Here is a 23,910-nt window from a genome sequence, read left to right as displayed (position 1 = left end):
GCATGAGAGATTAGCTCCTGAGGCACTGTTATCGACAGTTCATATCTTTGAGGCAGAACCGGAAACAGGATGTACGTTGCCCTTTAAGAGGCTGATGCCCCAGATGGACCTGTACCATCAGATATGCAGAAACACCGTGGGAGAGGCAGTGCTGCTAAGGGTTAGAGCACGGGCTCTGGAGTCAGACAAGCTCCTGGCTGTGTGACTGCAGACTCCTGGCTTGACCTCTCTGGGCCTCTGTTAGGAGAGCTGGTGAGACACTCAGTAAATAGTGACAAGGGTTCTTTTTGGTGTTGGGAGGTGGGAGCAATTTCTTTGCCAAAAGAGGAGGCAAAGCCGAAGGACTGCTTGGCCGGTTTTATCCCCCTCCCCGTCGTGAGAACCACCAGCAGCCCTGTGCCCCGGAGACCTTGAACAAGCACACCATTGCCCAAAAAGAGTGAGCTTGCTACGGGATCCAGACAAGCCCTGGTCTCCGCCCACAATGTCCCTCCCCGTTGGTGCCCTGAGGCTCCTCCTGTGGGGTTGCCTTGTCCTGAGGCCAGCCTGGCCCTGCTGCTGATCCAGGAACTCACTGCTATGTTCATGTGACAAGTTTGTTGGGCCCCTCCAGGTACCAGGCCCTGCCCTGCCCTCCCAGGGATCTCCCTGGGCCCCTTAAATGGTGCCTGCATTTAGGAGCTGCAATCCAAGCTCTCAGTTGGGTCCTGAGTATCAGGGTAACAGTAAGGGAGAGACCAGATTCCAGAGAAGGACACTGGACTGGGGGTTAAAGGTCCAGGTCTAGACCTAACTTGGCTTTGTCTCGCTGTGTGATTTTGAGCCAACCCCTGTCTCTCTCTGGGTCTTACAACTGAAGGGACCATAGATGGAGCATTTTCAAACTAACCAAAACAGAGGTAACATACTCAGGAGTCAGGCAGCCCCTAATTTTTTTTTTTTTATTGAAGTATAGTTGATTTACAATGTTGTGTTAGCTTCAGGTGTACAGCAAAGTGATTCAGATATATAGATATAGATATAGATAGATATATAGGTATTCTTTTTCAGATTCTTTTCCATTATAGGCTATTACAAGATATTGACTATAATTCCCTGTGCTATACGGTAGGTCCTTGTTGTTTATCTATTTTACATACAGTAGTGTGTATCTGTTAATCCCAAACTCCTAATTTATCCCTCCCCCTGCTTTCCCCTTTGGTAACCATAAGTGTGTTTTCTGTGTCTGTGAGTCTCTTTCTGTTTTGGAAATAAGTTCATTTGCTTTTTTTTTTTTTTTTTTAGATTCCACATATAAGCGATATCATATGATATTTATCTTTCTATGTCTGGCTTACTTCACTCAGTATGATAATTTCATTTATTCACATTTTAACATCTTTAAAATCAAGATGAATCTTTTCAAAATCAGTGGTGCACCTGACAGCTATAATTGGCAGTGTTTTTTTCTTGATGATGCATAAGTAATGGTGCATGTTACAGTTGGTGATGTCTTAGATTCATTGAAGTATGGCATTATTTTGATAAAATAACAATTATTTTAAATAAAAAAAGAGCTAATTGGAACAGCTGCTGTTTATTGCACTCCTACTGTAGGTCAAGAACTGGGCTTCCTGCCCATGTGCTTACTTAGTATTCTAAACAATTCTGGAGTATTATCACATTTTTTAGGGAAGAATTTGGGCCTCAGAGAGGCTAAGTGACTTCCTTAATGTCACCCAGCCAGTAAGTGATAGATACAAGATATATATATATATATATATATATATATATATATATATGAATCACTGTGCTGTACACCTGAAACTAACACGATATTTTAAATCAACGATACTTCAATTTTTAAACATGTGAATAAATGGGCATCTTAGAATTGATGCAATTCTGTCTGGGCATGGGAAGCAAAACCAACCTGTGCTAAAAGGAAGATAACAACATGCATCAGTTTCCTGTCTGCCCCTCCCTCGTCTTCCCACACCACCCCACTCCAGAAGCAACCACTTCTGAGTCTTTGAGCTCGTTTTTTTTTCTAGCACTTACACATCTCATATTTCTAAGTAATAAGCACATACCGCTGTCTTTTGATACATTCCTTTTAGCCATTATTTACTACCTACCCCGTTTACCTGTCTACCCTACACTACCTACACTACCTGTTATGATAAAGGAGGAATTAGCTCTCCTGCATCACCACCACCCCATTTCCTGTCCTCCCTCATCTACTGTGGAAGGTCATTGCAATTTGGGGTTAAATCACTAGTCACACTTCAGATTTATACACTTCTATATGCAACTCACCTAATATATTTAATAGCTCAATTAAAAAAAATCACTCTTCAGGGCTTCCCTGGTGGCGCAGTGGTTGAGAGTCCGCCTGCCGATGCAGGGGACACGGGTTCGTGCCCCGGTCCGGGAAGATCCCACATGCCGCGGAGCAGCTGGGCCCGTGAGCCATGGCCGCTGAGCCTGCGCGTCCGGAGCCTGTGCTCCGCAACGGAAGAGGCCACACAGTGAGAGGCCCACGTACCGTGAAAAAATAAAAAAATCACTCTTCAGTGTTTACATGATTTTTTTACTGTAAATATTATTCATAGCTAAGCACTGCTTTACTTTCTTACTGTTTTTCCTGAAGTTAATAATTACTTTTGGGGACTTCCCTGGTGGTCCAGTGGTTAAGACTCCGTGCTCCCAATGCAGGGGGCCTGGGTTTGATTCCAGGTCGGGGAACTACAGTTAGAGTTGCCGCAACGAAGAGTCCGCATGCCGCAACGAAGAGTCCGCATGCCGCAACTAAAAAAAAATCCCACGTGCCGGAACTAAGACACGGTGCAGCCAAAATAAATAAATTTTTAAAATTACTTTTTAGTACAGATTTATTGAGATATAATTGATGAACAATAAACTGCACATTTAAAAGGTACGAGTTTCACTATGTGACCACCCGTGAAATCATCACCACAATCCAGACAGTGACTAGATCTGTTACCCCCATGAGCTCCTCACTCCCCTTGGTAACCCTGTTTTTCCCATCCTCCCTGACGCCCCACCCTGTTAGGCAAACACTGATCTACTTTCTGTCACAATAGATTAGTTTGCATTTTCTGGGATTTTATAAAATGGAATCACACAGTGTGGATACTTTTTTGTCTGCCTTCTGTCACTCAGCATCACTATCTTGAGATTCACCCATGTTGTTGCTATGAAGGTCAGCGATTCATTCCTTTTTATTGCCTAGTATTGTGGGAGGGACACACCACATGGCCATTTGAGCCGTTTTTGCCTATGGTGAATAAAGCTGCTATGAACCTTCCCGAACAAGTCTTTAGGCGGACATAAGTTTTCATTCCGTTTGTGTAAATACCTAAGAGTGGATTTGCTGGGTGTGTAGTAAGTGTAGGTTTAACTTTACAAGAACTGCAAAATTGTTTTCTAAAGTGGTTTTTCCATTTTCCATTCCTACCAGCAGGATATGAGACTTCCAGTCGCTCCCTCACCGGCACTTGCGATTACTGGCCTTTTTAAATTTAGCCATTCCAGTGGGCAAACAGGTTTCAGTTTGTACTTCCCTTATGACTAATGATGTTGAGCTATCTTTTTATATGTTTATTGGCTACTCATATATCTTCTTTTGTGAAGTAACTTTTCAAATATTTTGCCCATATTTCAGTTGAGCTGATTGTCTTATTATTGAGTTGTAGACATTGTTTTATATATTCTGGATACAAGTCCTTTGTCAGAGGTATGTATTGCAAATATTTTTCTCTCGGTCTATGGCTTGCCTCTTTATTCTCTCTCTTTTTTTTTTTTTTTTTTTGCGGTACGCGGGCCTCTCCCTGCTGTGGCCTCTCCCGTTGCGGAGCACAGGCTCTGGACACGCAGGCTCAACGGCCATGGCTCACGGGCCCAGCCGCTCCGCGGCATGTGGGATCTTCCCAGACCGGGGCTCGAACCTGCGTCCCCTGCATCGGCAGGCGGACTCTCAACCACTGCACCACCAGGGAAAGCCCTCTTTATTCTCTTAATGACAACTTTTGAAGGGCAAAGTTTTTAAATTTTAAAAGTCTAATTTATCAAGTTTATTTATTTATTTGGCTGCGCTGGGTCTTAGTTGTGGCCTGCGGGATCTTCGTTGCCCCGTGCGGGATCTTTTAGTTGTGGCATATGAACCCTTAGTTGCTGCGTGCAGGATCTAGTTCCCTGACCAGGGATCGAACCCAGGCCCCCTGCATTGGGAGTGTGGAGTCTTAGCCACTGGACCACCAGGGAAGTCCGAGTTTTTCTTTTATAATTTGTGTTTCTCGTGTCTTTTCTTTAAAAAGATCAATGGCTTAAAAAAAATCTCTTTACTGTAGTTTTAGGAGGGAGACAAATTAGGCATGTACAATTAATCCACCATCTCACCAAGTAACTTCTCTTAGCTCATTTTCTTTGATGGGAAGTTCTCTCCCACCCTGTTCTGCATTCCCTTCCATTGCAAGAGGTCAGACAGATATGGTAGAAGGAGCAAACAGATCTACTTTTCACACATGGCTCCAACCACTCACAGTTCTGTAGTCTTGGGAAAGTCATTTAATATCCTTGGGCCTCTGTTTCCCAATCCAGGGAGTAAGGGAAACATCTTGACCTCAGGGGCAGGTGGCAAGGTCAGACAAGGAGAGGGATGTCACAGGGCTTGGGGCTCTGCAGGTAAGACAGTGGCCTTCTGGGCAGCTGGTGGAGGACTTTCAGCCACCTCAGACCTTTACTGTTAGGGGTCAGATGTGGCAGGCTCTCACATCTCCACTGCGTAGGAGCGAGACTGGGGCCATAAAGGGAAGGGGAGCCAGAATCACACAGCTTGGCCAGGCGACACAGGGCTGCGGACTTCTGTTCCTAAGTTCTCTCCACACCCAGATCTGCCTCTGGGCTAGATGGGCTGGTAGAACTGGCCATGGCTTCTCCCTGGGGTGGCGGAAGAGCCTGTTCCCCTCCGGGATAGGACACTCCTGAGGCCTCCCTCCAGCCTCACCCCTCCCCACCCTCCAGCATGGGACTTCCTCTAGGCTGTGCTCAGGGCTGCGTCTGACTGTGGCTGTCTAGTGCCACCTACAGGAAACACGGAGAACGACATGCCACAAGGCTTCCAGCCCCGATTCCCGAAACTCTGGCCTGGGAAGGCGCCCGTGGATAGAGCGCTCCCCTATGGCCTCCCAGAGCTCTGCGCCCTACAGGAGTCTCTAGCACTGAGTAAAATATGACACACTTCCTTATCACTTAGGAATTTTATTTTTATACTTATTGAATGCATTTTTTAAAATAAATTTATTTACTTATTTTTGGCTGTGTTGGGTCTTCGTTTCTGTGCGAGGACTTTCTCTAGTTGCAGCGAGCCGGAGCCACTCTTCATCGTGGTGCACGGGCCTCTCACTATCGCGGCCTCTCCTGTTGCAGAGCACAAGCTCCAGACGCGCAGGCTCAGTAGTTGTGGCTCACGGACCCAGTTGCTCCGCGGCATGTGGGATCCTCCCAGACCAAGACTCGAACCCGTGTCCTCTTCATTGGCAGGCAGATTCTCAACCGCTGCGCCACCAGGGAAGCCCCGAATGCATTCTTTTAAACAGACATTTTAATCATATATCACTATTGTGTATACATAAAAAGGAAGCTATGATCAAAATAATTTAGTGAAGATATTCCTGAAACTTTTGCACACGCAGAATCTGCATTTTTTTTTCAGATTTTATTTATTTATTTATTTTTGTTGAAGTATAGTTGATTTAGAATCTGACTTTTCTATGTCACTTTTTTGTTGGGAGTCAGAGGTCTGTGTTGTCCCAGGCAATATTGTCCTGTATCATCAAGAGCACGGGTGATGCAGCCTTTCTTCAGAGTGTGCCACTCCTGTCTCGGGGATGTCCTTCCAAGCTGCAAGTTTTGATGCACACGTGCAGGTATTGGAGAATATGTCTCAGTTGCTACCTGGTCACTGCAGTTATAAAATATTTCCTGATTTCAGAGATGTTAAAATGTGGGGTGAAAACACATCTTAGAATGGATGATAAAGGGCATTAGCACTACTTGTTCAACAGAGTTACTGGGGTGCCTACTCTCTACCTAGCCTGTGTAAAGGGCAGGAGACACGGTCCCAAACAAGACTGTATCGTCCCTGCTCTCAGGGAGCTCCCAGGGCCACAGGGAGACAGGCATCAAACAAATAATCACAGACATCGTTGTTTAATGACCACAGCTGTGCGATGACAGAGATCAGCAGCAGGAGTGACTGTGTCTGGGGTCAGGGAGGGCTGACCCCGAGGAAGCGGCATCTGAGCTCTGATGAATGAGTAGGACCAAGCAGGGGAGAGAGGCTGAAGACAGGCAAGGCAGAGGTAAGAGCTTATGTAAAGGCCCTGGGGTCGGGGGGGAGGAGTTTAGGGGCTCCACTGTGACCGGAGTGTGATGAATGAGGTGGGGGGCACCGGGAGAGTGGCAGGTGGAGCTGGAGAGGAGGGAAGGGGCAGATCATGAGGGCCTTTTTCCAAAGCAAATTGAGGAGCCATTGCAGGGTTTTAATTTGATACAGAAACTGAGGTACGTGAATGAAATAATGCTCTTTGCAGCAGCATGGATGGACCTAGAGATGATCACACTCAGTGAAGTAAGTCGGACAGAGAAAGACAAACATCATATGATAGCACGTATATGTGACTCTAAAAAAATGGTACAGGGCTTCCCTGGTGGCGCGGTGGTTGAGAGTCCGCCTGCCGATGCAGGGGACGCGGGTTCGTGCCCCAGTCCGGGAGGATCCCACATGCCGCGGAGCGGCTGGGCCCGTGAGCCATGGCCGCTGAGCCTGCGCGTCCGGAGCCTGTGCTCCGCAATGGGAGAGGCCACAACAGTGAGAGGCCCGCGTACCGCAAAAAAAAAAAAAAAAAAGATACAAATGAACTTATTTACAAAACAGAAATTGACTCACAGACATAGAAAAGAAACTTATGGTTACCAAAGGGGAAAAGTGGGGGGTGGGATAAATTAGGACTTTGGGATTAAAATATATACACTGCTATATATAAAATATATAACCCACAAGGACCTACTGTATAGCACAGGGAACTCTACCCAATATCTTGTAATGACCTAGAGTGGAAAATAATCCAAAAAAGAATAGATAGATAGATGTATAACTGAATCACTGTGCTGCACACCTGAAACTAACACAACGTTGTAAATCAACTGTATTTCAACAAAAAAATTTAAAAAAGAGAAAAAGAAACTGAGGTATGAAGAGGCTAAATAACATGCCAAGTCACAGAAAATGATGGAGACAGAAATGGAACTCAAGTCTGGAAGATTTCGACACCCATGCTTTCAGTCCTCACTGGAGGGGCCAGAGGGGGAAAAGACTGGGCCAAGTGGCAGAGGAGGAGACAGGTGCTAATCTAGAGACCTGGTCTCCAGGCTCCCAGCTCCCTTCTCCCGCCCGGCTCCAGCAAGTCCTGGCCTGCCTTGACCAAGACCCCACCTCCCTGTGTCCCAGAGAAACCACTGGTATGTGGAGCAAAGCGCTGTCCTTTCTTAGGTCCCAGGTAGCTGTGTCAGCCAAGTGTCCCCTGTTCCTAGTCTGTACTGGTGGTGGCTGGTTCGAACCTCCGAGGCCAGGCCAGGCTCAGGGTGGACCCAGACTCCTGATGCAGTCGGGCGAGACCTATACTGCACTTTCCTCCGGCCACCCTGCTGGGGGGACCCGTCAAATTTTAGCCTCACTGACCTCCCAGTCCCTCTGAGCCTTCCACCCAGGACTCTGAGCACACAGGGCAGAGTATCAAGCTCCCGGGGAGGCCAGCCAGGCATGTCCGCAGCCCCCTCCTGTCAGCACAAACCCAGGACCAAAGATCCTGGAACAGACAACTTACTGCTACTGTTTATTTACTCTTTCAAGAAGAATTCCTAGAACAGAACTCGCTGAGTCATAGGAACCCATATTTAAAGATTTTGATGAACTATCAGCAAATAGTCTTTTCAGGATTTTGCACCAATTTCCACTCCTGCTAACAGAGTATCAGGAGTGTTCCCGCGACTCCCCATCACCAATGCCTGAGGACCCTCTTTTTTATTTTTGCCAGTCGGATGGGCCAGCACCTCTTACTGCTGTTTGAATTTGCACTGCTTGTCATCGAAGAGAGGTTCTCAGACTCAATGTGTATGAAAGTAATCTAAGGCATTTGTTACAAAAATGAAAAGGCATGCACAGACTGGGAGAAAATATTTGCAAAAATATAGCTGACAAAGGACTTGTATCTAGATAAAGAACCCTCAACACTTATTAATAAGAGGAGGATTTAAATAGAATAGTCACCTCATCAAAGAAGATCTACAGATGGAAAATAACACCACCATGAGTCTTAAGGAAATGCAAGTTAAAGCCACCATGAGGTACTACTTCCCACCTACTAGAATGGTTAAAATGAAAACCCCACCAAATGTTGGCAAGAACGTGGAGCCACCAGAGCTCTCATACACCGTCGGTGGGAATGTAAAGTGGAGCGACCGCTTTGAAAAACAGTTAGACAGTTTCTTAAAATGTTAACCATACGCCAGCCATATAACCCAGCCATCCCACTCTTAGTATTTATTCAAGGGAACATAAGCATTGGTACCCACAAAGACTTGTACACAAGGACAACACAAGGTTCACAGCAGCTTGATCCTTCATAGCTAAATATTGGAACAACTGAAATATCCATCAATATGTGATTGAATAGATAAGCAAATTACAGGGTTTCCCTGGTGGCGCAGTGGTTAAGAATCCGCCTGCCAATGCAGGGGTCACGGGTTCCAGACCTGGTCCGAGAAGATCCCACATGCAACAGAGCAACTAAGCCTGTGCTGCACCACAACGACTGAAGCCTGTGCGCCTAGAGCCCATGCTCCACAAGAGAAGCCACTGCAAGAAGCCCGTGCACCGCAGCGAAGAGTAGCCCCCGCTCACCGCAACTAGAGAAAGCCCTCACGCAGCAACAAAGACCCAATGCAGGCAAAATACAATAAATAAATTACAAAAAACCGACAAATTACAGTATATCCTACTTAGCAATAAAAAGTGAACTACTGCATTGATAAACACATCAACATGGGTGCTTCTCAAAATAATTAGGCTTAGTGAAAAAAGCCAGTCAAAAGAACAGTACACACTGCGTGATTTCATTTAGGTAAAATTCTGGAAAATGCAAACTCATCTATAGTGACAGAAAGGAGACCCATGATTGTTTGGGGAGAGGGAGCAGGGAGGGAAGGATGATTTTACAGGAGCACCAAGAATCTGCAGGATCCAGGAATCTGCATTTTAAACAGATTCCAGGCAATTTCAATGCACATCAAACTTTGAGAAGCACTGTTGCAGTGAAATCCTTCTGCCACCTATACCCCATGTCACCAAGACCTCTCCTGATGGAAGGAGTGGTTTAAGCAGAGGCTCCTCTGTGAGGACCCGCTGCATACCCGGGAAGGGTATAATGTATCATGGCGCTAGTCATTTTACAGATAAGGAAACTGAGATCTTGAGAAATAAACTACAGCTTAGGTAAAGGTCTCTTGGTTACAAGTAGCAGAAATCACCCGAGTTAGTTACTGCAGAAAGTGGAAGGGGCTATAAAAATACGGGGTCCCGCAGGCAGTGGGAAGGAAGACTTGCACAGGGGTGTCAGGGTGGGGAAACTTATGGTACCGTGGTCACTTACATTGAACTCTCTCAGCCCCGCCTCCCCTCCTGTGTTCTCTCCTTCCTCTCCCTCCTCTGAGCAACAATTTTTTTTTTTTTTTTTTTTTTTTTGCCGTGCCACGAGGCATGCAGGATCTCAGTTCCCCCACCAGGTACGGAACCATGCCCCCTACAATGGAAGCACACAGCCCTAACCACTGGACCGCCAGGGAATTCCCTGAGCAACCTTTTCTACTTCTTGGAGTGTGAGGTGGAAGAAAGTTCAAACAGCCACAAAAACTGAGCGGGTTTCTAGATCCCGATTCCAAATTTGGGGGAAAGAAAGCCAATTGGCCCAGTTTGGACCAGGTATCCTCTCCTCATCCAATCAGCTGTGGCCAGATTGGTGGAATCACGTGATTCAAACGTGGAGGGAGGAGGTTGGAGAAAGGAGGGACAGAGGCCGCCAGTGTTCTCCACCTTGAGGTTTAGTCAGAGTCAAGTGGGAACTTGCTGAAAATCCACATGCCTCCTCCCACTCCAACACCGCCAGTATCTGTTTCAGTTGGTCTCAGGTGGGGCTCAGAAATGTGCGTTAACAGCCCAGATGATCCTAAAGGTAGATCTCAGGTCATAGCATGAGAAACAACTAGTCTAGGCCAGTACTCTGAAGACACTTTGACCTGGTATCTGAATCATAGACCCTTAGGGTTGGCAAAAGCATTAGGACTCTTTCAGCTGCTAATGACAAACACCTGCTTAAAATGACTGGCGATTTGCAGGTGCTGTAGCTGGTACGTCCAGGAGGGTAGATCTAGCTTCAGAAATTACTGGATTCTTGATACAACCACTATGGAAAACAGTATGGAAGTTCCTTAAAAAACTAAAAATAGAACTACCATACGACCCAGCAATCCCACTACTGGGCATATACCCTGAGAAAACCATAATTCAAAAAGAGACAGGTACCACAATGTTCATTGCAGCACTCTTTACAATAGCCAGGACATGGAAGCAACCTAAGTGTCTATCAACAGATGAATGGATAAAGAAGATGTGGCACATATATACAATAGAATATTACTCAGCCATAAAAAGAAACGAAATTGAGTTATTTGTAGTGAGGTGGATGGACCTAGAGTCTGTCATACAGAGTGAAGTAAGTCAGAAAGAGAAAAACAAATACCGTATGCTAACGCATATATATGGAATCTAAAAAAAAAAAAAGAAAGGAAAAAAAGGTACTGATGAACCTAGTTGCAGAGCAGGAATAAAGAGGTAGACATAGAAAATGGACTTGAGGACATGGGGTGGGAGGGAGAAGCTGGGACGAAGTGAGAGTAGCATCGACATATATACACTATCGAACGTAAAATAGTTGGCTGGTGGGAAGCAGCAGCATAGCACAGGGAGATCAGCTCAGTGCTTTGTGATGACGTAAAGGGGTGGGATAGGGAGGATGGGAGGGAGGCTCAAGAGGGAAGGGATGTGGGGACATGTGTAGGCATACGGCTGATTCACTTTGTTGTGCAACAGAGACTAACACAGTATTGCAAAGCAATTATACTCCAATAAGGATCTATTAAAAAAGAAAAAAGAAATTGCTGGATTCAAGTACTCAAACCCCGGCTGAAATCTTTCTTAGATTTCAGCTGCTTAGCCTTTCCTTGGTTGCCTTCATTATTAGATGGGCTTAGGTTAGGTGACCTTCCCAGAGCCTCGGGTTTTCATCCCACCAGCTTGGAAACAGCAATGGAAAGAGCCAAAGTCCCAGGGCAGACTCCCATAGGTCCAATTGGGTCACATGCTCACCCTTAACCAATCACTGTGGACAGAAGAATGCTGTTCCTCTCATGGACCAGTCCTGCATCACATCCTTACCACTGCAGCCAGTGATCCTAAGGATGATGGGATCATCCTTACCACTGATCCCAGAATTGGGATCTCTCCCTCAAACTGAATGGACTGAGACTGGAGGAGGGATGGTTCCTCAAAGAAAAACCAGAGTGCCACAGCCAGGAGGAGCCCTGGGTGTGGAGCAGGCACTAAAAACAGCCATAAGAGATCATGGAGGCCTTTTGGCCCAAACTCGCACCTGGACAGGACCCTGTTGGAGGCCTGGCTGGAAACAGTGGTTCTGCCAGCCTCAGCCCTGGTGGGCATTCCCTGCAGTGGCCAGTCCCCGTCTGTGCTTGGTTCCTGACAGGCAGGTGGCACGTGACTATCACTGCCACGTGTGTCATGAATGACTCAGCTCGGAGCCAAGTAAAGAGCCCAGGTCAGATCCTCCCACTGAGTCAGGCCCAGCCTGGGCAAAGGAGGGGTATCCAGGACGGACCATTCCAGCTAGGATGGCCCACACCCATCATATGGATGGGGAGACTGAGGCGCAAGAGAAAGAGGGATCTGGTGCCCAGACCTCCTGCCTACCAACCTCTGCCTTCCTCTGGCTCCTCCTGAGGGGTACAGACTGGCCCCCAAAGGGTGACGTACAGCTTGCAACCTGACATCCATGGCTTGACTTTAGCCCACAGGTGTGTTTCACTTGCCTTGCACAGGCTTTACAAATATTTAGTAGTTGAAATATTTAAACTGGGAGATTTCTCATAAAAGCCCAGATTTCTGGCTGCTTTTGTAAAAAGGGACTACCTGGAAGGTCGGGCCCACATTCCTGCCTGTCAGGATTGCCTAAAGCCTAGAGTACAGCCTCTATCTAGCTAACCTCCTGCAGATGCAGGCAGGAACCTGTTATCTGAGCCAAGGGATTCTTACCTGAGTGGCTGTAGGCTGTAGGCCTCAGGATCCACAGAATCCTTGGAGAATGTGCTGTCAGGGGTCCTCAGGAAGGCCCCTTCCTGCCTCTTCCTCTCTTCATATCCATTACCTTTCACAGGCCAGGCTCTGTGTGGAGCTCCTGGGCACAGACAGCCCCTGCATCACCCACCTACTCCATTTATCTCATTTAATCCTCTCATCAGCTCTCAGCAGAAGGGGGCTGCACAGGAGGGGAAACCCCACAGCCCAGCGGGGAGGTGTGACCTGCCCAAAGTCACAACACTCAGGTGGGGCAGGGCCACTCAGGGTGGGGTTCCTGACACATCTGTCACAGGTCCAGGGTCCAGGCCACAGGTCCAGAAGGCTGATTCACGCTCAGCCTCTCATGAGAGGCTGACTCATAAGGAGCAGGCTGTGTAGCCAAACACACCTGGGATAGACTCCCAGCTCCGCCTTTTACAAACGATGTGCCACCAGGTGAGTCCTGGCTTTAGTCTCTTCATCTATCAAATGGGGAAATACAAAACATCTTATGGGAATGCTGTTGACATTTAATTCAACCCACACCGCAATAAAAAGTGGATTAGGGACTTCCCTCGTGCCTCAGTAGTTAAGAATCTGCCTGCTAATGCAGGGGACACGGGTTTGAGCCCTGGTCCAGGAAGATCCCTCTTGGTGTGGAGCAACTAAGCCCATGTGCCACAACTACTGAGCCTGCACTCTAGAGCCTGTGCTCCACAACAGGAGAAGCCACTGCAGTGAGAAGCCCATGCATCGCAATGAAGAGTAGTCCCCGCTCTCCACAACTAGAGAGAAAGCCTGCAAGCAGCAATGAAGACCCAACGCAGCCAAAACATAAATAAATAAAGATAGATAAATAAATAAATAAAATTACTTTACAAAAATGTGGATTAAATAGATATCCAGGGACTGTGCCATGTACTTGACAGGAAACTATAAGACAGATGTTATTGCCGTAGGACAGTTGTTCTTTTTTATTTTTTGGTTGTTCTGGGCAGCTTGCAGGATCTTAGTTCCCCAACCAGGGATTGAACACAGGCCATGGCAGTGAAAGTGCCGAGTCCTAACCAATGGACTGCCAGGAAATTCCCAGGACAGCTGTTTTTAACTGGGGGTGATTTTGCTCTCCCCACCATGGGACACTTGGCAATGTCTGGATACATTTCTGATCGTCATGACTGGAGCGGGGGGACATGCTACTGGTATCCAGTGTACAGAGGTCAGGATGCCGCTAAGTACGTTACAGCGCATAAGACAGCCTCCCACAACACGGAATGATCCAGCCCAACATGACAACTATGTTGAGCTTGAGAAACCCTCCTATAGCAGGACCCAAACATTTAGAAGTGCGATAAAATTAAAATTTAAAAAGGGGGGAGGGATAAATTGGGAGACTGGGATTGACATATACACACTACTATACATAAAATAGGTAACTAATAAGAACCTACAGCACAGGGAACTCTACTCAATACTCTGTAATGACCTATATGGGAAAAGAATCTAAAAAAGAGTGGATATATGTATATGTATAACTGATTCACTTTGCTGTACAGCAGAAACGAACACAACATTGTAAATCAACTATACTCCAATAAAAATTAATTTAAAAAAACATAAAATTAAATTAAAAAATAAAAGTGCGATTACAGCACAGTGTGAGGGAGGAAACACAGGGTGTGACCGAATAATGCTCCCTGACGCCCAAGCTGGATGTGAAGGATGAATAGGAATTAGGAAAGATGAGCAAGAAAGTTGTTCTGGGCAAGAGGAACAGCAGACAAAGGTTTGGAGGGTAGAAGGAGCCCAGCATCTTTAAGGAAGTAAATTTTCTTTTGTTTCTGCCCCCGACCATACCCCCCAGTTTTATTGAGATATAAATGACAAGGAAGTAAACTTTCAGTGTGGCTGGAAAGGAGTACAAAGTAGGAAGCAGCATCAGACCATGTCTGTAGGTTACGTTCAAGAGCTTATACTTCAATTCAAGAGTTAAGGAAAGTCACTGAAGGGATAGAACAGGGAGAAGCCTGGTTAGATTTGCTTCAAAAGACCATCCTCAGAAAGGCCTGGAGGCAGGGAGGCCAGTGAAGAGGCTGCTGTGGGCAACCCAGGTGAGAGAACAGGCAGGGTTGGATTTGGGAAGAGAGAGACATTGGACAGATTTAAGGAACATCCGGAGGACACTTAACAGATAGTGGATGTGAGGGGTGAGGCAGTAGGAGGAACCAAGGATGTCACCTGGGCAACCAGGGGAAGGACGATGCCATTCGCAGAGCTGGGCTATAGCTGGTAACAAAGTGGACAAGGTCGCTGAAGCCAAGAGGCTCCCAGTGAGGGGTCAGTTGGAAAACAAGCAAGTCCACGTGGGATGAGAGTTAGGGAGCCGACGGCAGGGGCTATGGGAGTACACAGCAGCAGGGAGCCTACCTGGGCTGGGGGTGGGGTGGGGAAGGGTCTCTTGAGCTAGTGACATCCAGGCTGAGCCCTGAGGGCTGCCCAGGAAGAGGCGGGCAGAGAGGGTGACCGTCCTGAGTCAGCAGAGAACCAGTACATTGCAGCTCAGTCTCTAGGCCTCTGTCTCTGGACAGGTCATTCTGAGAACCACGTACCCCTTTGTAAATACCACACCAAGTTTAGCTCATCTTCTCTAACCAAGAGAGTGAGTTTGTCCCTGCCTGTTCCTCTCAACAGCCACCTTGCCACCCTCCAAGGCCCTAACTGATTGTCTAGAATGTCTCCCGGAGTCAGGAAGTCTTTTCAGTGAGATTTCCAAGTGGGTCTGCACAGATGGTCCCCACCTTAGCCCCGGACTCCTTTCTAATGTATAAAGATTTCCAGGGTAAAAAGAGTCAGTGACCCAGGTCTTGCCAACGTTTTTCTCCTACTTTCTCCCTCTAATGTCTTCGCTCAAAGCTACAGGAAATGGAATAACTTCAATAGATTCCCTTGCAAAACTTGGGGAGCTCCCTTGCATCCTGATTGGTACACTGCAAGCAGTCCTCAATGAGGAGGAGAGATTATCTTTCGTGGGTCTGGAGTCCTGACACCAATTTATAATAAAAGCAGCATGTTAGCTTATTTCCAACGATGGCCACCATCAGGTCCTCCTCTCCCTGTATCAGTAGCCACACCTCCATCAACAGGTGGAGTCCAGGTACTTCCTTAGTGGTCCAGTGGCTAAGACTCCATGCTCCCAATGCAGAGGGCCCAGGTTCGATCCCTGGTCAGGGAACTAGACCCTGCATGCCGCAACTAAAAAGATCCTGCATGCCGCAACTAAAAAGATCCCGCATGCCACAACTAAAAAGATCCCGCATGCCGCAACGAAGATCCCACATGAGGCAAACGAAGATCCCACGTGCCGCAACTAAGACCTGGCCCAGCCAAATAAATTTTTTTTTTTTAAGAAGACAGAGATGGAGTCTATTCCTTCGTTCCCCCAAATCTGGGCCAGCCTAGGATTGCATGACCAAGAGAATATTACAAAGTGATGCTGGCCAGATCTAAGCCTAACCTTTAAGAGGACCAGCAGTTTCCACTTCTTCATTCTCGGAACCCCCAAGCACCATGCTGTGAGGGAGCCCAAGCAGCTGCATGGAGAGGCCCAGGTAGAGGAGAACTGAGGTGCCTACCCCACCCCTGGCCCCAGATGACAGATTCAGCAGAGTGCCCAGCCCTCATGTAGCATCAGCTTACAAGACGTGTGAGGGAGCCATCTGGAAAGTGGATGGGCCTCCAGGCCCAGTAGAACTGCCCCAGCCGACACTGACAAGACAGCGACAAGCTGTTCTCTCTGGGCCCTGCTCATCCTGAGAAATCATGGGCAAATAAATGATTATTGTTTTAAGCCTCTAAGTTTTAGGGTGATTTGTTACACAGCAATAGCTCACTGAAGCAGGTACCATTATTTAGCAACTACTATGCACCAGGCACTGTGCTAAGTATTCTGTGAGCATTAACTTGTTAACTTCTCACATCAACCTCGTGAGAGAAGGATTTTTAGATAAGGAAGCCAAGGCTTAGAGAAAGTAAATGACCTCATGCCAGGGCACACAGCCAGTAAGAAGCAGGCTGACTCCAAAGACCTGGGACACACTTGTGAGGAGTTTAGCTCCTGGCCACAAACCAATGTGTGATCTTTCAGGCCCAATCACAGGCCATTTCAAAGGCTTTATGTGGAAGGCCTCATGTGCTCTTATGCAAAGCTGCATTCCTAGCCCAGGAGCTTCCATTCTGAGGTCTCAGTTGCCTCGGCCAAGACCTTCATATCAGGAGGAGTGGGGAGACACTTTGCTCTGACTCCGTACTTTTTCATTCCTGTCCCTTCCTGCTCTCATTCCCCCAACACACACACAAGTCTGTAAAGCAGGGGCTTCCCTCAACAGTGAAATGATTCCTCATCTGCAACACATCTGACCCTGCCCAGCACTGTCCCATGGGGAAAAATGCAACACTGGGAGAGCTGGCACTTCCCCTCTTGCTTATATCATCACAGTAAGTGATTAAAAACTTGACTGTTGGGCTTCCCTGGTGGCGTAATGGTTGAGAATCTGCCTGCCAATGCAGGGGACATGGGTTCGAGCCCTGGTCCGGGAAGATCCCACATGCCGCGGAGCAACTAAGCCTGTGCACCACAACTACTGAGCCTGAGCTCTAGAGCCCGTGAGCCACAACTACTGAGCCCGTGTGCCACAACTACTGAGCCTGCGTGCCTAGAGCCCGTGCTCTGCAACAAGAGAGGCCACTGCAGTGAGAAGCCCATGCACCGCAACGAAGAGTAGCCCCCGCTCACCGCAACTAGAGAAAGCCCACGCGCAGCAATGAAGACCCAACACAGCCAAAAATAAAAATTAAAAAATAAATTAAAAAAAAAGAACAGCGGTTAAAGAGATGGGCCACCCCAGGGTATAAGATAGCTGTGCGACTTTAGGCAAATTGTTCAACCTCTCTGATCCTCAGTGACCTTATCTGTCAACTGAGAACAGCATTAGTACCTGATTCATGGGGCTGTTGCAAGAAGTCAATAAGGTAATGCCTATAACACCTGGGCTCGGTAACTGTCAGTTTTTATCATCACTAAATATTGGAGAGAGTGATAACTGTGTCCAGAAAGGCTGGGCTCCCTCTAGAATGAAGGCCAATCTCAAGTGAGAATCTCTGCTTAGCAGGACCGCTCAACTGTTGAACAGAAACTCTTGAGAACCAGCCCTCCCTGGGGCATTATCCTGATTCCATCTGTTTGTCTTCCAGTCTCTGAGCCAAAGTTCTTAACCTTCAGAAAATATCAGAATCACCCAGAGAACTTGTTTACCATGCATATTCTTAGAGCTCTCCCTCCAGGAGTCTCTTCTAGGTTTTAGATGAGGCCAGGGATTGGTTATATTAAAAACACCCCATGTAATTCTCATCCAGAGTTTGAGACACTGCCCTAAACCAGGGATAGGCAGCCTTTTGTGGAAAGGACCAGAGAGTAAATACTTTTGGCTTGTGGGCCAGATACTCTGTCACAACTACTTAACTCTGCTATTGTAGCAGAAAAACAGCCAGACATTAAGCAGAAGAAGGGGTATGGCTGTGTTCCAATAAAACTTTATTTACAAAGACAGGTGGGCGGGCCGGATTTGACCTGTGAGCCTCTGCTCTGCCAGCCCCTATCTCTTCTATATATAACCAATGAAGACACAGACATGTATATCAAAAAAGGTGATATTTCTTTAATTTAAAATTATGATCTGGAAAGAACCAGTCAGTTGAAGTGATCCAAGCTTCCTCTTTATACCCAGTTGGAACAGACACAATACTGGCTCAGATTGCCAACCCCAGAGAAAAACGAAACAAAGCTGCAAACCCTCAGGAAGTCCCTGAAGCTACCCTGATGGGGCCATCAGGCACCATGGAGGGAGGGCACCCAGGCTGCCAGGGGCTGCTGCTTTCCAGCCACACTGAGAAGACCTTTCCTTCTGCAACCCAACTCCCTCACCGGCCTGATTCCTCTCCACTGCTCTGTAGCTGGCACTGCACATGTACCCCACAGAGAGGATGGTGGTAAAGCAGTCACCTCCCAACCATCTTTGGGGGCATCTTCCCAGAATTGCAACAGTGGAGCTGAGCGATTCTTAACGTGCCCAGAAGGGCAGCACCTTTGTTGTTTAGCTGAGATCTGGAGCCTTGAGTTTATTTATTTTTTTTTTTGCGGTACGTGGGCCTCTCACTGTTGTGGCCTCTCCCGTTGCGGAGCAACAGGCTCCGGACGCGCAGACTCAGCGGCCATGTCTCACGGGACCAGCCGCTCCGCGGCATGTGGGATCTTCCCGGACTGGGGCACGAACCCGTGTCCCCTGCATCGCAGGCAGACTCTCAACCACTGCGCCACCAGGGAAGCCCTGGAGCCTTGAGTTTTAACCATCGGTCACGTGTGGCCAAGGCCTCGACAGCAAAATGGCAAACTTGGGAAATGATCGGGAAAGATGCAAGGGTCTCGGTAATTGATGGCGATTCTGAAAATGAAACAGACAAATGCCATCTGGGTAAAGTCCTTACACATGGGGAGGAAGCGCATCAAGACAGAACAGTGAACACCACCTCCTCCGGCACTCCGAGGTCGGTCTGCTCTTCCCCGAGCACAGAAGTCCAAGGTCCCACTTCTTAGGTCAGTTTCAATTCTCCCACTGCATACATTCAGGGCCAATCAGGCCTTCAGAGTCACCTCACCAGTCAGTGGGAGTCTCACAAGAACACAAGGTGCTGAACACTGTGAGAAGGGAGTCCAGGGTGAGATGCTGAGCAGGCTGTTTTCTGCACTGAGTTTTGGAAATGCACAGTCAGTAGAGAGGAAAGGAGGAAGGGCGTGGCCAGAGCTGCCCTCGGAAGCCTTCCCAGGCTTCCCCCCAGAGGGGTTCGTGAACAGAATAAATACAACCGGCTTGCAGCAAGCCTTCCGGAAGGAGCCAGCAGGTCACCTCAGACCCACTGCAGTGGGGCAATAAGTAAAATTTACAGCACCCAAAGCCTGATACTCGACCTGAGTCAAAAGCTGTTGGGACAAACCACCAGAGGGCTGCGCGGGGACGCAGTGGAAGACCAGATGGCGACCAAGCTGTCCCCACCACACACAGAATTCCTGAGCCCCACGGGCTGCAGCCTGGGTGTACAGCAGGGGCAGCCCAGGGCACTAACAGGGCCCCTGCTGTGCCCGGGTGCAGTGGGGTGGGGGGACAGCACGGCACTAACTAGAGTCCCCTGAGAACTGAGGCACAGTGAGAAGGAGAAAAGGGTGGGGTTTCCTCCTCAGGCCCAGCTGTCACTCTGCCTCCCAAGGGGAGGAAGAAGATGTTTTTGTGCTACTGCCAGCACCACTGATGTTATCTTACTCCAAAGGATGGCACCTGGGTGGGGGGCGGGTATTTCCGCTCAGACCCCCAAGCTGTGAGGTGGTCCCCAGTGAGGGCCGACAGTTGTCCTAGTCCAAGTCTGGGTCATGTCACAAGCCCTGGCTCATGACAATATGGGTCCCATCACCAGCACCTGACCCCCACCTATCCAATCTTCAGGTTCTTAGCAGGACAGCTCAAGGGGTAGGGGGAAGAGAGTTTGGGTCCCAGGAACCCAACAAATTCTTCTTCCCAGTCTGCTTCATTTCTCGGAAACCGTGGACCCCTAAATGTCTGTCAGACTGGGAGCCGTCCACATGGCCAGGCCTAGACTGAGGCCAACCACACAACCCACTTACAAGACCATGTGGTGTCATCCATTCACAGCGGAAGGCTGGCTCGACCCCTGCCCTCACTGGATGATGCTGTCCGGCTGCCCATTCTGGGCCACCTGTCCAGGGTCAGAGGCAGTGGTGGGGTTGGGCATGTTGCTCTGCAGGTAGCGGCGGAAATCTTTGATCATGGGCCGGAGGACCTGGATGAGGACGCTCAGGGCCGCCTGGGTGCCCTCCATGGCCTGAGCCTGGCGCTCTTGGGCACAGGCCTGCACCTCCTGGGAGCGACGGATCATCTGTAGCAAGTCATTCTGCTGCTCCAGGTGCTGGGCAATCTCCTTCACGTGCAGGTTGGTGACCCGCTGCTCCTGGATCAGCTTGGCTGAGTTGAGGGCGATGCGGCTCTTGAGCGCCTGTGGCTTGACTGAGGTGTCGGCATGCTGGGCCATCATCTCCACGGGGGCCTCCGTTGGCAGGGGTGGGGGGGCCTCGGCCGTGCAGTACTCTACCACTCCCTCCTCCAGCGTGTGATAGGCGGTCTCTGCGGGGACTGTGGGGAAGAAAGAGCAAAGGCAGTGGCAGGTCACCTTCTAGAAAGAGGGAGGCTAGCCATGCGGGGTGGGGAGGAGGCCATTAAGCCCTCCCCTGGCTTTATAGCCTTTCATATATAAATCTAGAATCGAAGGGGTTTAGAATCTTAATCTACTTAATAACCAAAGGGCCAGCCCCAGATCTGGCAAAAGCAAAGATGCTAATAGTAAGACTAGCAAAAAATGCAGAGCGCCTACTACGTGGTAACCCTTTGCACTCATGAGCTCCATGAATCCTCATAAGGACACCAAGAGGTAGATACTGTCACGTTCATTTTCAGAGAGGAGGTAGACTCAGAAACATGGAATGACTTGCCTAAGGTCAGCTGATTCATCAGGTCCAGGAAGAAATGCAGGTCTCCCCCAATACCAGAGCCCAATGTGTTCATCATCACCCCACTGAGCTGCTTCTGGCTAATAAAGGCAGAGCCACATGCTCCCCGAAGTGCCCCACTGGTCCGGCCTTCTTCAGTGCTTTCTTGACTTCCATGTCTTTTACGGCCAAGCAGAAAAGGAGGTGGGAGTGGGAAGGCACTAGCTAAAGTGCCCAATAAATGCCTCCCTGTCTCCTTGACCACCTCCGTCAATGGAATACCTAAAGGTCCTCCCTCTTCCAGAATAGCAACTGATTTAGACCAGTGTTTGATCCCCTTTCCCACCTCCATATCCTTGAGAAATATGACACTGTGGGGTTATGGCAGTCACACACACACACCCAATTCCCCCAAGCCCCACTGAGAATCACGGATCGAAACAGTTCCCAGCCTATCACAAAGAGCACTTAACAGTCATTGGTGCAAACCTTTATCTAACTAAAAAGTCCAACCAACCAGTTTCATTGTCATTCATAGGCGAGAACCTTTGAAGCCATTCTAGCTGGGCTGTTTGGGCCTCCAAGCATGTGGGAAAGGTCAGTCTTCTCCACCCTTTAATGCCAACATCCACTGTGTGCCCCCAACCCCACCAGGAAGCCCCCTTTCTCTTCTGAGTCCTTAGGTTCTCACAACTGACAGTGCAGTTATTCACATATTCGTCTTATCTGTCCTACTAGAATATAACCGGCCTATCTCTTAGACACCTTGGTAATCCCAGTGCCGAGCCCAGGGTTTGGCACAGAACTGCCCTAGTGGTTGATGAGTGAACAGAAACGTAGATTAACACCTGGAACCATGAGGTTCCTCAGTTGTGCCTGATGAACGTTCACCACACTGAAAACCGGAATGTCTTTGTCCAGAATCGATGTCCACCTACCTATTTATTCAACAAATATGTCCTGACTGCCTACTAGGTGCTAGGCCCTGTGTTAAGTCCTGTGGAGATATAAACATGGTCTCTGTCTTCAAGGACCACACAGTTCAGTCATGGACATGAATGGTGGCAAAACAGTGGAGAGCAAGCCAGCCTGTCAGAAGTCCAGACTGCGTGCTGAGGAAGTCCCAGAGAGAACAGGATCACTTCTGTCTGGGGATCTCTTGGAAGGCCTCATGGTCTTCCAAGACTCCCATCTGACCTTTGACCCTTGGCAGCCAACCTTCCCTGGGCTGCCCCAGCTCTTGCTGGTCCTTCCCATTTAGGCACGCCAGACTGGGTGGGAGAGGTCACTCACTCTGTGTCAGGGTGACCGTGGCTGCGGCTGCAGTAGCCGTGGGTCCAAGGGCCACGGGGTGGATCTCTGTGGTACTGGGCAGGCTGATGATGGTGGCCTCACCCAGCAGGTTGCAGATGCGCTGTTGCATGGGGGTGAGCAGTACGGGGGCTACAGCTGGGCCACCAGCGCCACTGCCACCACCTGTCCCAGGCCCACCAGCTCCGTCTTCCTCAGTGGGCCCTGGGGCCTCGCCACCCTCCACAGCCGCCCGGACCTGGGCAACCTTGCGACGGACCTCGGTCTTGAGATCAGACCACTTCTTCTTGACCTCAGGCAGCTCCCTGCGGCAGGTGGCCACGGCGTTGACCCTTCTCAGGATGCCATGCCATGCCGCGCTCTTGGCAGCCAGAGGGACCCCAGCGTTGAAGTGGTTCACCAGCAGGTGCTTCTTCAGTTCCAACTCCTCCACGATGATCTCCACCTCTCGCTCAGAAAAGTTCATTTTCCTTTTCTTGGCTGGGACGGCCATGGCCTCTCCCTACCTTGCTTTTTAAAGAAACTATAATCCCCTAACTGCCCCAATTCCCCTTCTCGCCTTCCTCAGCCTTTCTCCTCACCCACCCCCCCCTACAGGGGATAGGCCGGCCTTGTTCAAGGCCAAGTACCAGGCCTTTGGTAACCCCCCTTGCTACGCAAAGTGCGTAGGGCCCAGCCCCGACCGGCCCAGCTGCTGCCAGCCAGCTGCGTAATGGCTTCCTGAATCTGCCTCTTCCGCCGGGATGTGCGGAGATCCGCCCACTTCCCCTCTTCCCGCCTCGCAGCCCTTCTCCAGGGGGACCCGCCCTCCCGGTTGGTCGCGGCTCAGATATCACGTCGATCACTAGTTCTTTCGATCTGTCGCTCAGCTAAAGAGCATGCCTACTTACTGGAATTGGCCTGATCATTGGTCTAAAGGTGTGTCTGTCGCTACAGAGCGCTCCACCCAACCTAGCCTTTACTCACTTCCATTGGAAAGTTGTCCTGTCGTTCAATCATCAGTATTACGACTTTTACGCCGTTAAATTCAGCTATTTTATTGGTGGTTTTAGGGAGTTAGATTACCAAAACCCGGCTTCCTGAGGATTCCTAGTGCTTTCGGTCTTGAGCCGTTAGCCAGTTAATTTTCAGTTCCACCCAATGGCGCAAACTCTGCCTTGCAACCGCAGCTCACAATTGTTCCTCACGCAAATCCTACTTCCCACCGGAGACTGCGATCTCTCCTTACACGACGGCCCCTCCCATCCTTACGATTTCGCCGTCTAAACAGCGTTTCTCAATGGAAATAGGACGCGGAGCCTTCCGCCTGCCAATCACATGACTTATGCCTATCGCACCGTGATTTCCTCCCTCCTGCCCGGCTCAGCCAATCCCCGCCTCCCTCAGTTCGAATTGCCCCACGCTGAGCGGGGATCGCCCCGCCCTCTCCATTGATTCGGGTAGTCAAGGCCTGCGTGGGCAGTCCTCGGTGGGAGGTTCCGCCCCTCCGGGTGGCCCTCCGGGTCTGTGACTGGTCGGCGTC

The 23,910-nt window shown here is 49.0% G+C and overlaps 1 protein-coding gene across 5 annotated transcripts; it reads right to left on the bottom strand.

Annotated features, from left to right (window-relative positions):
* Window positions 1-5,322: 5,322 nt before the first annotated feature.
* Window positions 5,323-23,843, bottom strand: NAIF1 (nuclear apoptosis inducing factor 1). Of its 5 annotated transcripts, none has more exons than XR_009564240.2 (3): window positions 22,371-23,843; window positions 19,010-20,724; window positions 5,323-5,589 (listed from the first exon to the last, which is right to left on the bottom strand). XR_009564240.2 is itself a non-coding variant. In XM_030858545.3 (2 exons), the coding sequence occupies exons 1-2, from the start codon at window positions 22,879-22,881 to the stop codon at window positions 20,252-20,254; spliced, it is 984 nt and encodes a 327-aa protein (XP_030714405.1). In that variant the 5' UTR covers window positions 22,882-23,843; the 3' UTR covers window positions 11,552-20,251. The 5 variants fall into 5 exon arrangements, 1 of the variants encoding a protein (XP_030714405.1); XR_009564242.2 differs by having other exon boundaries at window positions 19,052-20,724; XR_009564239.2 differs by lacking the exon at window positions 5,323-5,589 and adding an exon at window positions 5,596-5,965.
* Between the last annotated feature and the right edge of the window lie 67 nt (window positions 23,844-23,910).

This window comes from Globicephala melas, chromosome 6 (assembly GCF_963455315.2).
Source record: "Globicephala melas chromosome 6, mGloMel1.2, whole genome shotgun sequence".
In the NCBI taxonomy this organism is placed as follows: Eukaryota; Metazoa; Chordata; class Mammalia; order Artiodactyla; family Delphinidae; genus Globicephala; species Globicephala melas.
The sequence above is the reverse complement of the archived record's forward strand: the minus strand, read 5'-3'. Positions and strand labels throughout refer to the sequence as shown.

Coding starts and splice junctions, on each gene's coding strand:
- NAIF1 (XM_030858545.3), bottom strand. CDS start 22,881: ATGGCCGTCCCAGCCAAGAAAAGGAAAATGAACTTTTCTGAGCGAGAG. Junction 20,725..22,370: donor CACGGTCACCCTGACACAGA/GTGAGTGACCTC, acceptor TCTTCCCCACAG/TCCCCGCAGAGACCGCCTAT.